Source organism: Benincasa hispida, chromosome 11 (genome assembly GCF_027475165.1).
Source record: "Benincasa hispida cultivar pf3 chromosome 11, pf3_genome.v1.1, whole genome shotgun sequence".
NCBI lineage: Eukaryota > Viridiplantae > Streptophyta > Magnoliopsida > Cucurbitales > Cucurbitaceae > Benincasa > Benincasa hispida.
This window is the reverse complement of record NC_143488.1, coordinates 76,734,539-76,749,920: the sequence shown is the minus strand read 5'-3', so window position 1 is coordinate 76,749,920 and position 15,382 is coordinate 76,734,539. Positions and strand designations below refer to the sequence as shown.

Sequence of the window (15,382 nt, the reverse complement as noted above, 5' to 3'; positions counted from 1 at the left end):
GTTCATCACGAGCGTTTTCCTCGCTTAAATAGTTAGATTCCTTCTCTACCATATATGAGACAATATTTTCTATCGACCATCAAAATGTGAACAATGTAACAACCCTACTCAATTGTGAAACTACATCTACATTGGTGTGACTATTCATCTAGCTTGGCTTTAGAATAGGCTTCCTTCAAGCTTTGAATAAAGCTTCAACTTGGATTTGATCCAATCTATTTGATAATTAAAGGCTCCATAACCCTAACATGTCATCATTCCACACATGATCTTAATTGCACTAACACAAGAGCTTTCTACTCTGTTCATTATTTAATAAATTTGAAGAGATGTTATCATATATAAGATGCTCCAAAGTTTTTATAGTAACATTGATGTCAATATCAAACACTAACTTCTATTACCTTTAGTAGTTTTAGACTTCACATAGGTCCACTTTTTTCAACTTCAATTGCTCCATTTGCCCAAACTTGTTTCAACCTACCAACTCACATAAGTATAATGACTTTCTCATGTTTAATTCTTAATTAACTTGATTAGACAACTCATTCACGCCAACTCTATTATTTCACCAAATTAATTTGTTCAAAAAAAAAAAAAAATCACAATGATAAATAACATGGTATCTTGAATCTATTAAATTAAAAAACTTTATTGAATAATTGAGCTCAGTACAATATGGTTGCCGCATAAAAACTATTGAATATATAAACTCAAAAGTATTCATAATAATCATGGTTATATAAATACAAATTATTTTTGCATTTTCTTTCTCATATTCAATATGAATCTGACAGTCTTCTCAAATAATTTCTCACGTATAAACTTCCTAACTTTTGGATCTGAAAATAAAATCTATCCACCTCTCCCCTCCTCCCCCGTCATTTTTATTACTTTTTACTTGTGTCATCATCATAAAAAATTACGAAGACGGTTTTATTGTGCACGCATAATCTCACTTCTGCTAACGTAAACCAAAAAGTTAGAGTAAGAGAAAACAGAGAGAGTACGAGTGGAAAAAACTCAAATCCAAGGGAGCAAGAGTGAGAAGCGAAAAACCTAAATCCAAATGAGTGAGAGGAGCAAACGTGTGCACACAATGGTTCGTTTTAACTAATATGACGTAAGTAAAATGTCAAAAAAAAAAAAGTGGAATAAATTAGATTTTGGGGCTAATGAATTTTTTAGGGTTGAGAGAGAGAGAGAGAGAGAGGGATTTGGATTAGGTTAGAAAGAGGAGAGAATAGAAAAGTGTAGGTAAAAGGCAAATGAAGTGGTGAGTTAAAATAACATGCTTGTGATCCCAAACCCAAAAAGGCAAAAAGAAAAGGATCCTCTTTTCCTCTTCTTCTTCTTCTTCTTCTTCTTCTTCTTCTTCACAATTCACATGCACCTTGTGCCTTTCTTTTCCCACCTCTCCCACTTTCCCTTCTACTAAATTCAAGAGAACTACATCCACCCATCAAATTAAATAAATAAAAATCTCACAATCTCTTTACCTTCCATGTGTCATCCTCTCATTCGTCCTCGTCTTTTCCTCCCATTACTACTAAAATTTCAAAATTCAACCTCTTGAAAATTTTCTAATCACCTGATTTTACCTGATTTTTTTTAAAAAAAGAAATAAATAATTTATTTATTAATACTATTGTTGTTGTTGTTGATAGACTTTTTTTTTTATTATTATTATTATTATTATTATTATTTTAATGTTATAACCGTTGTCTTAAATGTACAACTACCATTACACTATTTGATAATTTAGATAAATTAATTTTCGATGGAAATGATGAAATTGTGACACTTGGATCATTTAAAGAAGATGACATACATTAGAAGAATTGGATAATAAATTAGAAAATGACATGCATATAAAGAATAGAAAAATGTTATTTAATCTAGTTTATATTATATTATATGAAGGATAATTTTATTTGTTGTCACTTATTTTATTTGTACCTAAAAACCTTTTTTTTTTTTTTTTGGTTGATTTTTTAAAAATTAAAGCGGTGATTCCAAATAGTCAAACTCCTAGACTGGCCGCTGAGAGAAGGGACTTTCAGTGGCAGATTTTGTAATTTCATCAAAACTAAAATATTTAAATTTCATTTTACTTCTAAAAAAAATTCAATTTATTTCCGCTCTTAACTAATTTTAAATATAATAAAGCGAACTAATTTCAAATGATACTTAGTATTGTACTATCAATAAGTTTTAACAATAAGTTTAAGGCTGACAAGAGAAATAGTAAAATTTAAAGTTTCATTTGAAAAAATGATAAAAAATTTTAAATTTATAAAAATAGAAAAATGAATTTAAATAATAGAAAATATAAATTGGTAAATGACTAAACTACTCTAAAACTAACAAATTGAATACAAATAGACAATGGTTAAAAAACAACTTGAAAATTGCAAATACACTCTATCTAAACTTTTAGAAGCAAAAAAACTTACAATCTCAACAAAAAATTAAAAAACAAATAGCATAGTCAAAATCTTAGAAATGGTTCGAAAATCTAAAAACTTGTCAATATGGTCATCACCGAGAAACCATTGATGGCTGCTTCTTCAATGGACGACCATGATGATGTGTCTGTGGTGTGATGGTCACCAATGTTGTATGTGGTCGCTTAGAGAACCAGTCGATGATGAGCAAAAGAAGATTTCACAGTCATGCAAACCGAAATGTAGTGGTGAAAGAAGAAAGAATGAAGGGTTCTAAAGGAGGTGACCAAGATGCGGCTGTGGAGGGTATGCTAACATAGATTTTAAAGGAGAGGTTGTGGAGATGTTACGACTACAGACTTGCTGCAAATGAGAAATAGGAAAAAGAGAAAGAAAATGATGGGATAAAAGAGAGGTAAAGTAGAATTAGGATATTTTAAAATATATATATATAGGGAGGGAAGTGCTTTTTTTTCCACAAATTATAAATATATTGAAACTTTAGAAATAAGGGTTAGTTTATTTTTAAAAAAATGAAAAAATGAAAAAAATGAAAAAATGAAAAAATGAAAAATGAAACAATATAAAAACAAATCTTATCAAAATAATAAATAGGTATACAAATATGTTTTATATACCAATGATATATTGTTATATCATTAGATTATATTTTAAAATGTATAAACTATATAAATAGTAATAATATGCACAACAAATAATAAAAAAAGATAAAACAGAATTTGATAACAAAAGATAGATTCAATATTGTTGGAGAAAAATAGGGATAATCTCTAATTTAAATCAGAAAACACAGGTTAAAATCGCATAACTTCATATTACAATTATATTGTATGTGTAAATGTAGATTAGCAATCTCATAACTTCATGTTACAATTACATTGTATTTATATTAGTTAATTTTCAGAGCCCATCAAAGACAAGCTGGAAATAGTGTTTAAACTAATGAAAAAATATTTAGATTAAACTAAATCTGGTAACAAAAAGTTAAACCAATTGAAAAAAGGTTTAGATAAACCAAAATTGATAATAATATGCTCAGAATGTTGAGGAGAAAGTTTTGTTTATGCTAAATTATTATTCAAATATATAGTGTATTTGCAAGATTCACAGGTACATTAGAAAATAGTCAACCACCATACAAAAATTATAACTTCAATTATCCGGCGTTCTCTAGTGTCTAACTCCAATTCTCTCCGATGAACAAGATTTCATCTTCTTTGGCCGAAAAAATTGATTATAATAATGAAACAAAAGAATATTAAATCGTCATACAAGAAGAACAAATGAAGAGAAAGTCGATAGATCAATGGAAAGAGGAAAAAAGAAGTCTAATCCGTTGTAAAGTCATAGTAAAAACAATAGCTTGTGAAAAAAACCACAATAAAATCTAAATTTATAAACATTTACGTGAATAATAAAGTGATACCTATTTTTTTAGGATAGTGATAGATATTTTTTTTTTCCAAATCATTAAAATAATATAAAAATCTAATAATATAAAACAATTTAAATCTTCAAGGATATGAGAAATATCCAACTAATTTATTAAGAATATGTATAAAATTATGAAAAACAATTCAAAGATTTAAATAAATTTGAATAAGTATAAAGTAATGAAAATCAATTCAAAAATTAGAATAAATTTGAATTTTGATAGATAAAATGAAATTTGATAATATATGGAAATTTAAAATATAAATTTGGTAAAAAAAATCTGGATATTTAATTAAAGTAAGGTTAATTCGAAAAGTGGTTAAACATAATCTAAATTAATAATAAAATATGCATATTATGTTAGCTACCAGAAGGAGAACAAGTTCTTGAGGAAGGGTAGTTGTTCTTTAGGAAAATTAACAATTATCTGTATACATAACTCGACCTTGTTTATGATTCTATACTTGCATTTGTAGTTTCATCATTAACAACGATTACGAATCAGACAATGACAAATCAAGTATTTGGAAATTTGTGGCCACGTGCATGTCACGTGCGCTGCCATAAATCTTATTATTGGTTGATTTTACCTTTTTTTAGAACAAAATCCTAAATTTTGTCATATACTCCAATTCTCCAGAAGTTTATAGTGCAAATAAACTCATTATTCATTGTACTAAAAAAAATGATTTAAAACTATTTTTAGATTTGAACTTTAAAAAACGTATCGTTTTCATTTTCCATTTGAACATACTTTTTTTCTCGACAGTATGTGAGATGGGTGAATCAATTTTTTGAGCTCGAGATTAATAGTGCAAACTTTTATAAGATTGAGTTATATTAATTTTGATTTTGAATTTCTTTTTAATATGAACATTTAACTTTTGTTGTTATTATTATCTTTTTAGTTCAACAATTGTGGAGTGTACATTCTAACTTCAAACATTTAAAATGGTAATTGATAATTTATTTTTAATTATTTTGTTACTTAACCTTCTTCATCCTATAAGTTGATTGTTATGTGGCTCAAATTCATGCTCTATTTTAAATGCTAATAAATATACAAAAAGCTATGAATTCATTTCTAAATAATTGTTAAATTTAAAGTGACCCATATATTGAAATTGATATTTTGATAACTCAAAATAGAATATTCTTTTAAGGAATTGAGGATTTAAATCTTATTTAATCTCTATACCTCTTTATTTAGTCACTATACTTCCAATCACTTTTTTAGCTTTAATATTACAAAAGAACACTAAAATATTGATTAGATTATTTTCAAATAAAAAAATTAGTCAAGCTTATTTACAAATAAAAAATTAGTTAAACTTATTTACAAATATAGCAAAATATAAATATTAATAATAGACCAATAGACATCTATCCATATAAATGATATTTTTGTTATACTTCAAAATATTTTCTAATAGTTTTACGTTTAAAACAAATATCCATCTAAAAATCAACCACTCAAACAAAATAATTATGTTTTAAAAAAAATGATAATCGGATTAAAATAAACGAAATAAAAGATTAGAGAGGAAAAAAAAGTTTAAAATAAAATAAAATAAAAATTTGTCATCACTCGCTTACACGCGCTTTCGTCAACTTTCCCCTCTTTTTTTCTTACAGAGGCTGCTCAGTGCGGAAAACTTCTCTCTTCTTCATTGTCTCTCTGTTTTTTCTTCCCTCTCTCTCTCTCTCTCTCTCTTTCTGGAAACACAGAAATCACTGTTCAATTACAATTTATCTCTTTGGTATTTTTCTCAATATCCCATTTTAATCGATTGTGTTTCCGTTACTGTTCTTCTTCCCTTTTGGTTCTTTCTTGAAGCTCTCCAACTCTTTTTACTCTTTCTCCTACTTCAAACCGCAATTTTCTTATCTGGGCCTTCCCCATTTTGTAATTTCTTCTCACCTTTTTCTTCAATTCTGCAGGGGGGGTGTCTTCAATTCGATTGGTTTTTGTTCAATTGATCCCTCTTTGAGAAAGTGGGTATTGGGGCTTTGTTGCAGAGGGAAATGAGGGATGTTTTCGTGGCTGGCAAGGATGGCGTCGGCTTGTTGGAAACCAGTGAGGCGGTATGCCCGTATGAACAAGGATGATGATGAAGATTGTTCTTTAGAGGACCCTTTGTTGTGGAGTAGAGAGCTTGAAAAGCACTCTTATGGGGAATTTTCTTTTGCTGTGGTTCAGGCTAATGAGGTAATTGAGGATAATAGTCAGGTTGAGACTGGCCCTGATGTCACTTTCGTCGGCGTTTATGATGGCCATGGTGGCCCTGATGCTTCTCGCTTTATCTGTGATCATCTTTTCAGGAATCTAATGAGTGAGTCTCTAACAAGGGTTGCCTCTTTGCCCCCCATTTTGGGAATGCTTTTGAGTTTTGACTGTGCTTTTATGTGTTCTTTTTTGGTCGATCTTCTTCTTCTTGATCCTCTGAGATTTGTTCTGAACTTTCTTGGATTCTTATGTTTGATTCTGAAATCTAACGTTTGTGACATGTAGTTGTTATTGCCTTATGATTCTTGTTTGGATTTCCTGTTCCATTAGAGATTGACTTTGTGAAATCTGTTGATCATATGTGTTCCACCTTTTTTTTTTTGCTTTCTTGGTGTGTGCTTGGATGGCGGGTTGTTTGGTCAACTCATTGTTCGAACTCAAAACTATGTGTCTCTCGTATCTCTACAATGGTACGATAACGTTTGCTTTAGTTATGAGTTGTGGATTCTATTGAAAAGCTTTCGGACTAACAGTCGTTTTCATTTCTAACTGATGTGAGACTATGTTTATGATCCCGATACTCAAAAATGTTGTTTGATCTATAAAACAAGTAGAATTTTCTCAGACAGTTCACAAAGATAAATTTAAGAGGAAGTGGAGGGAGGTGTAGAGAGATGGGGAACTCTCTAAAGTGTGTAAAAAGAGGGGGTTTTAGAGAGGTGGAAAAATAAGAGTAGTGAGAGAATGCATTGTAGTATGCAAGGAATAAGGATAGCCTAATGATTAAAAGGTGTAGTATTGTTTCTGTTTGATGAGATCTTGTTCAAACCGAGGGATATCGTTATTCTGAATCGTATAGTAAAAGACAAAAACATGTTGCAACAATTTTCTAAATTTAATATGTGTTGAAACTTTGAAAACCTCAGAAAAGATGTACATATCGAAGAGAATTGTTTTATAAACAATGATAAACGAGTTAAAGAATACCAAAATAGTAAGAAATGGCAGTTTATTGTTCCCATGCTTACAATTTTATTCTATTTTCATTTTAGCATCATATTTCCAGAACTTTTTAGGATTTCTAGCAACTTAGGTGGATTAGTACTGTTTTAAATGCTTGAATAAATTATTTTTTTTTCTCCATCCCGACTGTCAAACAGCAACAACATTGTACTATAGCTTTGCCTCATTCTTTGTATCGTAGGGCTTGCTCAAGAAAATGGAAACATTACTGAAGATATTCTTCGAAGTGCATTTTCTGCGACTGAGGAAGGGTTTCTTACGCTTGTTCGTCGGTCATGGGGAATAAAACCAACAATTGCAGCTATGGGATCTTGTTGCCTGGTGGGAGTTATCTGGAGAGGTACATTATACGTCGGTAACGTCGGTGATTCCCGGGCCGTTATTGGTTCTTTAAGTAGATCTAATAAGATAGTTGCAGAACAGTTGACAAGGGATCACAATGCAAGTATCGAGGAGGTTAGACAAGAACTTAGGTCCTTGCATCCTGATGACTCGCATATCGTTGTTATGAAGCATGGAGTCTGGCGTATTAAAGGCATAATTCAGGTATGGCATTACCGAAGACATGTTTAATATAATTGCTACGAAAACTTCTATGTGTTCAGAACTTGTCTGTTTTGGCTTTTGTTCTCGTATATTGTTGAACATGTAAAATAGTTTCAGGAGAATCTGATATATATTTTAAAATATCATAAAAGTGGGGACATGCATTCAAGACATTGAAACATGCGGCAACCTTAAATTACATTCCAGTTGCTAAACGTGAAAAGAGTGGAAAGGAATTCAGTTATAAAGGAGTAAAAAGAAAAATCAAAAGTAAATCATATACGCCCGCCCCGCCCCCCCCCCCCCGCGTATTTGTTAATTCTGTTTGTGTGCTTCTTCTTTCAGTTTCTTTAAAGCGATTTAGCATGTTTGATGTCGCTGCTTGTAATTTTGAACCGAAATGAAAATTGTTAAAAGTTGTATATTTGCATACATTTGGATGGTAAATGGTTTTCTGGTGTGCCCCTTCCTGAATTTGTGTCCTTAATTTGGTTTCCAATCATTTTGTGAACTAGCATTCTGAGATTTGAGTCAATTCCACACCTTCGTATTGCATTTACATTCATTCATCTGCTTCATTTGGGTATATCAGGTTTCCAGATCAATAGGTGATGCATATTTAAAAAAACCAGAGTTTTCTCTCGATCCATCCTTTCCACGATTCCACCTCGCGGAGCCTCTTCGACGGCCTGTTCTTACTGCAGAACCATCATTAAGTACCAGAGTTCTACAACCTAATGACAAATTTTTCATATTTGCATCTGATGGCCTCTGGGAGCATCTAACAAACCAACAAGCTGTCGAGATTGTGTATAATAACCCAAGAGCAGTACGTTACGTTCTCGAGTACTTAAGTTTCTTCTGTATATGCTCATATCCTTGATCTGATAATTCCACCCTTTGTGACAAACTCAGGGAATTGCAAAAAGACTCGTTAAAACAGCCCTAACTGAGGCTGCAAGGAAGAGGGAGATGAGATACGATGATTTGAAGAAGCTTGAAAAGGGCATACGACGGTTTTTTCACGATGATATCACAGTTGTTGTCATCTTTCTGGACCATGAGTTGCAAGGGAAGAAGGCACGAGTACCAGAATTATCTGTTCGTGGCTTCACCGATACCGTGGGACCGTCAAATTTCAATGTTCTTCGAGGCATCGATGAGAATGGAAGGTCTGTTGGCTGAAGTTACAAGGTTTAACTTGATAGGATGAATCTGATTGTTAGAACACTCATATAGCAGCAGCTGTTACTTGGATTTGGATTTGGATTTGGGACTTTTTGAAACATTTGGTTGATTTATCAGCTTCTTCTATGTTCTTTTTGCTCAAATTCCTTTTATACAGAAAGTTTGAGGTTCTTTGTCTTTGCTTTCTGATTTGCTCATTTTATGGTCATAACTCTTATAACAAAAGCTGGGGATTCATTTTGATTTGAATATGGAGCTTTTTTGCTTCAGAAGTTGGAATAAATTTATTGGCTTTGGGATTTCAGCTTTGTTGATAATGGTTGTAAATTTGAGTTTAATTTGCCATCTTTCTGAATGTTTGATGATATTTTTCTTTGTTTTACAGGATTTCTTAAAACTCAAGATATTATTATCTACTTGTATGGTACAAGTGGGATTTTTATACTGGAGTAAAAACATAATATAATATAATTAATAAATATTAATAATTAATAATTATTTATAAATATTTTTTAAGTAATTGTCAAATGTGAATATATAGACTTAATAAATTTTAATTAGTACATTTATTAGTTATTAATATTCTAATTAATTTATACTTGTTTTAATTATTGTTAAAATTGAATTGTTTAATTATCGATATTACGTTAATCAATGTCTAATTTTTATTTTTATTTTTATCAAATAATTGATTAATTAATATAAAAATTAATAATATATATTAAATAATATTGATTTTAAATTATGCTTACATCAAAATTTGTCCTCTTTAAATTAATTAATTAGAATTTTCACCAACTAAAGTCAAATTTTATATTAAAATATATTTTTTAATTAATTAAAAAATTAAAAAATTATTAATGCTATTTAAAATTTGATATGAAACTATTTAATTTGATTTTCATATGCAATATTGGTAAAACAAGCACATACATTTATCTCTCTAACATTATTATTGTGAATATCCAAATACAAACATTAATTGTTGCATATATTTAAATCTCATAGGTTTAATATCGGTACTTATGTAACAATATCTACAATCTAAGGAAATCTTTATTGACCTTTCATTTACAATAATGAATAGATGGATTTTTATGTCTAGGCATTGTAAAGAGTTACTCTAATAAGAATCCACAGATGTTTTGATCAATAATATATTTATATAACAGTTGAGTCAGACTCGTTTTTACCCTTATAAATAACCTAATAAAAAGAGAGGGGAAAGGTGATGAAGAGAGAGAAAGCATGGAGGAAATAAAAGCCATCTATACAAATTGTAATATAAAATTAAACAGTGGGTTCGGTTTCTTTTCCCTCCTAAACTTTATGACAAATGTATAATGATTAAGCAATTGCCAATTTGAACCTTAATTGACTAAAGCTTACTTCCACGTTATTGAAGTGGGAAAAAAATAAAATAAAATAAAATAAAAACTAATTAAGTTAATCTTATTGATAATTGATAAGTGGGCTGATCAAATGTGTAATGTTCTGGTTCTTTTCAAGATGTCAACTAAAGTGGGAAGTTCAATAATTTCTTAAAACTTTCATATAAAGATTTATTTTTGTTTTTAAAATGTAAAAGTTGACTTACGTCTAACATGATAATTTCTTTTAAAAAATTTCCAACTCAATCAAATCCAAATCAGTGATAATGAGCTTCTCTACGCAACGGTAAAAAAATCGAACCTTGAATGCTATTCGCTTGCTTCCATGTTCAATGTTCCAGCAGCAAAACAAAAGAAGGAAAAAAAAGGGCATAATGAAATAACCAAGAGAACAAAGAATGGTGAACCAAAAAAGAAAAAGAAAAAGAAAAAGAAAGAAAAAGGAAAATAAGCAACCACTTGACAGAAAGCTCTGCCATCTGTAGAACAACATGTGTATAGTATAAGTTCCCTTTCCAACTTTGCTTCAAATAAATCAGAAGCATTTCCTGTGGACGATTGATGGCCCAGATTCATCATATTCTGCCTTAGCAATCCACATCTGCGTTGGATCAGACAAGGTCGTGTAAACCAGTCAAGAATTTTGATCTACCATCATCTAGAATTATTTATTGTACGGACATTGAGAATAAGATCAAAGCCTAAGAAACTCCAGATACTTCAATTTGGCTAACGTGTCGGATATGTAGACACTCCAATAGTTAGTAAACATATGTTAGATACTAGTTGTACAGAGTGAATACGAGCTTGATGCTTTAAGGCATATATACGTTGATTACTTGTTAGGCATAGTAAATAAGTATAAATAGCAATCTAGGCACAAACATTAAGATCAAAACACACACCTAAGAAGCATGATCCTTCCATTTGGATAACGTGTCAGATATTTAGATACTCCAATAGTTATTGGATATTTGTTAGCATAATAAATGTGTTAGATACTACTAGTCTGACATTTATTAAGTCATTGATTACTTGTTAGGCATAATAAATAAGTATAAATAGTAATTTAGGACAAAAATAATAAATTTTGAAAGTAAAATACATCCAACTTTTTTTTTTTCTAAAGTATATAAATGCATAAAGTTATTGGCTTTAAATTTCCTTATAAAATTAAATGAGTAAATGAGTTCTTGTTGTGTTTGTGACCTATATTTTGAGAAAGTGATGTGTCATCGTGTCTATATCAGGTCCCATGTCGATAGTATAACCATCCTTCTTAGAACACGTAACTTAACTTTGATCAATAACATGCTGATAAGAGCAATTATAACGTTAAGTCTCCGAGTAGATGATATATGAAAAAATTTTGATGTATAGAAATGATGTTTACCTGTTGGAAAGTGCTGAGGGAAGCTAAAATGGAGCCTCCAATCCAGACACTGTACTTTCTTTCAGGTGGTGCTACCACTTTGATCTTCATGCTACTAGGAGCCAATGCAGTGATCTCCTTGCTCATCCTGTCAGCAATGCCAGGGAACATGGTGGAACCACCACTGAGGACAATGTTACCATAGAGATCCTTTCTAATATCGACATCACATTTCATTATTGAATTGTATGTGGTTTCATGAATACCAGCTGCTTCCATTCCTATCATGGATGGCTGGAAGAGGACTTCAGGGCATCGGAATCTTTCAGCACCAATGGTGATCACCTGTCCATCTGGTAGTTCATAGCTCTTCTCCACTGAAGAGCTGGTTTTTGATGTCTCTAGCTCTTGCTCGAAGTCCAGTGCTATGTAAGCTAATTTCTCCTTCATATCTCTCACAATTTCACGCTCGGCGGTGGTGGTGAAAGAGTAACCACGTTCAGTTAGGATTTTCATTAGAGCATCTGTAAGATCACGGCCAGCCAGGTCTAGACGGAGGATGGCATGTGGGAGAGCATACCCTTCGTAGATTGGAACTGTGTGGCTGACACCATCACCGGAATCCAAAACGATCCCTACAAGTTCAAAACAACCCACGATATACATACATCAACATCAAAAGCAAGGCACCAACAAAATAAAATAAAATATATCAAACAACATGATTGCTAACACTATAGAAGATAGAAAAAATACATGTACTTTGATATCAGGAGAGGAACTTTTTACATCAATTGACCAGCTCCTTGGACAATGAAACTTAATCTGATAAAGTTTACTTGTGTTTGTGAGTGAAGGGAATGGAATAAAAGGGGTTATTCATTATGAAAAGTTGAGTATGATCATGTTAAGGTAAACTGAATCAGAAAACTATACAAGGTCGTTTCTTTATAAACATCTTTTAGTTTCATCCATCTCCTTAATAAACAAGAAAGGATACAAAACAAATAGAAAAAGGTAATAGATTTGTTTACCGGTTGTGCGACCACTGGCATAAAGGGAAAGGACGGCCTGGATAGCAACATACATAGCGGGGGTGTTGAAAGTCTCGAACATAATTTGGGTCATTTTCTCTCTATTCGCCTTGGGATTCAAGGGTGCTTCGGTGAGCAGAACTGGATGCTCTTCTGGAGCAACTCGAAGCTCGTTGTAGAAAGTGTGATGCCAAATTTTCTCCATATCATCCCAATTGCTGACGATACCATGCTCAATGGGATATTTTAAAGTCAAAATACCTCTCTTCGATTGAGCTTCATCACCAACATAGGCATCCTTTTGGCCCATACCGACCATAACACCGGTGTGTCTGGGGCGACCAACGATACTAGGGAATACAGCTCTTGGAGCATCGTCTCCAGCAAAGCCAGCCTACAGATAGTCGTGTCAGCAATTGTTGCAAAATATAAATTTTAACGCTAATAAAAAAAGGCGATTACAGAAGAAAAAAATCCGAAACAAGTTGTAACTGTAACGTGATGTTCATGGATGTCGGATCAATATACCTTGACCATTCCTGTTCCATTATCACAAACGAGAGGCTGAATATCCTCGGAATCTGCCATTGTGAATCGTCTGCATCAAAAAGTCGCAAATTATTGATAAAATTCAGATTAAAATTACTGATCATAATCTTCAGATCGATCCCTCGATATGAAAAATAAAGATTCCTAGAATTCTTACACGTAGAAAGCAATACATTGTAAAATGTTAACAGACGCTGCATTGATGCTGCTCCGATAAACAAGAAAAAACGTAACATAACACTAAAACTACGCAATTTTGGCTGCAAATTTCCAACGCCTGATCCAATTGAACGCATCCGCTCAAGAGAAAGAAAACCAAAAAATGTAAACTAGAACGAATCATCGGAAAATTTTTGTTCAATCATCATTCGCGAGCTGATATTGATCACGTAACCCAAATAACAAATAATCAAATCTAAACACAGTGAAAATTAAAAGGACATGATCAACATACAAAAAAAAAAAAAACTCGATCGCCATTTCTGAGCTGATATGAATCACAGAATCCACCAGGCATTTCCAAATAATAAGGATAATAACAAAAAATCTAATCCAAACACAATGCGAAAATAAAAAAAATGACATGATCGACGCAATTCATTATACAATAAACGAATCAGCGAATCACCACCAACAAAATTTCTCGATCATCATTTTTTAACTGATATATTAATCACAGAACCATAAACATTTCCAAAAAAAAAAAAAAAAAAAAGACAATCTAATCTAACACAATGCTGAAACAAAAAACTGAGACGATAAACACAATTCAACATATAATAAATGAATCACCGCAAAATTTTTGCTCGATCATCATTTCTAAGCTGATATTGGTCACAGAATCCATCGGCATTGCCAAATAACAAAAAGAAAACTCAATTCAAACACAATGCGGAAAGAAAAACAGGTATGATCATCAACGTAAATCGACGTACAATGACAGGAAAGCAAGATCAAACAGTTGCGTACGTCCTCCTCGTAGAAAATCAAAATCAAAACAAAAATAAAAACGGAAGAAATGATTACTGATAGATAATACCTTTGAAATCAAGAAAGCTTCGTGTTCTTGAAACTGTCGAGGTGGTGGCAATGGCAATGGCAACGGCAATGGACTGAGTCTCGAATGGAAAGAACGATAGAAAAGAGAGAAACTACCCGCCCCCCTCCCTCGCTTTCTTGTTTTTAAAAAGGAATGCGAAAAAGCAAATCAACCCCCATCATTACCTTTCCGCAAATCCTGACCGTCTATTTGGAATCTGTGATCTACGGTCTTTATGCACGCGTCACATTCTCGTTGGATCCAGCTGTCTAACTTTTCGGTCTTCGCCTTCTCCTGGACCGTTATGCCCTTCACATCGGACGATCCTCTCCTCTCGTTGACCAGGGCTACATTCGGAATTTAATCAATTCGTTATTAACTTATTACATTTCTTAATTTTCTTGCCATTTATTTATTAAATTGGCTCTGAATTAAAATATTACACATTTCAGCTCGAATGTTTGTAATTATTTTTACACTTTTTCTCAATAACAATAATTATTAAAATATCGCATAACCCAAATAACAAAAATTTTCGATTTAATTTTTTATATTTTAATATTCTGAATGGAGTTGATTAATTGATGTTAAACTAATATGACTAAATATTTAATGAATTGGTGTAAATTTAAAGGAAGTCTAGAAAAAATTATGGTTCTTCCTCTAAATTTATAAGGAGTATAAATTTCAAGTTTTATTTATTTTTTTTTTTTAAAAAAAAAACCTTTCTTCCTTTCTAAAATTCAACCAATTTATTATCATCAATCAAATTTAATATTCACCAACAATGTAAGAGATTAAAGTGAAAAATATTAATGCATTAGAGATTTAATCAAAACTTTTAAAACAATTAGGTCTAAAATTGAAAAAGAAATACTCAAACATTTGATACTAAAATATATATTTAGCTAATTATTAATTTTTGGATATGCCAACTTAAGCATAAATATCAAAATGTCCGTTCAAATCTCTCCACCCAACATTTTTTAACTCATATAATAATAATAATAATAATAATAACCCCTAAAAATAATTGCAATTATCTAGATTTAAATCCAAGAGTTAAAATCTCAATTCAGCATGAAGTGGAACACTTTTTTTTTTTTTTTTT

General features: G+C 31.4%; 2 protein-coding genes across 3 annotated transcripts; one reads left to right on the top strand and one right to left on the bottom strand.

The window, feature by feature from the left end:
- The first annotated feature begins 5,464 nt into the window (after positions 1 to 5,464).
- On the top strand, positions 5,465 to 9,190 carry LOC120091791 (Protein phosphatase 2C family protein). 2 transcript variants are annotated; one of them, XM_039049909.2, is made up of 5 exons: positions 5,465 to 5,662; positions 5,844 to 6,235; positions 7,334 to 7,698; positions 8,291 to 8,527; positions 8,614 to 9,190. In XM_039049909.2, exons 2-5 carry the CDS (start codon positions 5,935 to 5,937, stop codon positions 8,881 to 8,883), a joined length of 1,173 nt encoding a protein of 390 aa, XP_038905837.1. In that variant the 5' UTR covers positions 5,465 to 5,662; positions 5,844 to 5,934; the 3' UTR covers positions 8,884 to 9,190. The 2 variants fall into 2 exon arrangements, with proteins under 2 accessions (XP_038905837.1, XP_090163585.1); XM_090307459.1 differs by lacking the exon at positions 5,465 to 5,662 and having other exon boundaries at positions 5,798 to 6,235.
- A 1,374-nt stretch (positions 9,191 to 10,564) lies between these two features.
- LOC120089777 (actin-like) lies at positions 10,565 to 14,410 on the bottom strand. The gene is made up of 5 exons (XM_039047171.2): positions 14,272 to 14,410; positions 13,212 to 13,281; positions 12,684 to 13,077; positions 11,671 to 12,284; positions 10,565 to 10,878 (listed from the first exon to the last, which is right to left on the bottom strand). Exons 2-5 carry the CDS (start codon positions 13,269 to 13,271, stop codon positions 10,813 to 10,815), a joined length of 1,134 nt encoding a protein of 377 aa, XP_038903099.1. The 5' UTR covers positions 13,272 to 13,281; positions 14,272 to 14,410; the 3' UTR covers positions 10,565 to 10,812.
- Positions 14,411 to 15,382: the final 972 nt, after the last annotated feature.

What these genes read in the sequence shown, in the direction of transcription:
- LOC120091791 (XM_039049909.2), top strand. Translation starts at nt 5,935, where the DNA reads ATGTTTTCGTGGCTGGCAAGGATGGCGTCGGCTTGTTGGAAACCAGTG. An exon ending in TCTTTTCAGGAATCTAATGA is followed by an intron (nt 6,236 to 7,333) that starts GTGAGTCTCTAA and finishes TTTGTATCGTAG; the next exon opens with GGCTTGCTCAAGAAAATGGA. An exon ending in TGTATAATAACCCAAGAGCA is followed by an intron (nt 8,528 to 8,613) that starts GTACGTTACGTT and finishes TGACAAACTCAG; the next exon opens with GGAATTGCAAAAAGACTCGT.
- LOC120089777 (XM_039047171.2), bottom strand. Translation starts at nt 13,271, where the DNA reads ATGGCAGATTCCGAGGATATTCAGCCTCTCGTTTGTGATAATGGAACA. An exon ending in ATGGAACAGGAATGGTCAAG is followed by an intron (nt 13,078 to 13,211) that starts GTATATTGATCC and finishes GACTATCTGTAG; the next exon opens with GCTGGCTTTGCTGGAGACGA. An exon ending in TGCCAGTGGTCGCACAACCG is followed by an intron (nt 12,285 to 12,683) that starts GTAAACAAATCT and finishes TTGAACTTGTAG; the next exon opens with GGATCGTTTTGGATTCCGGT.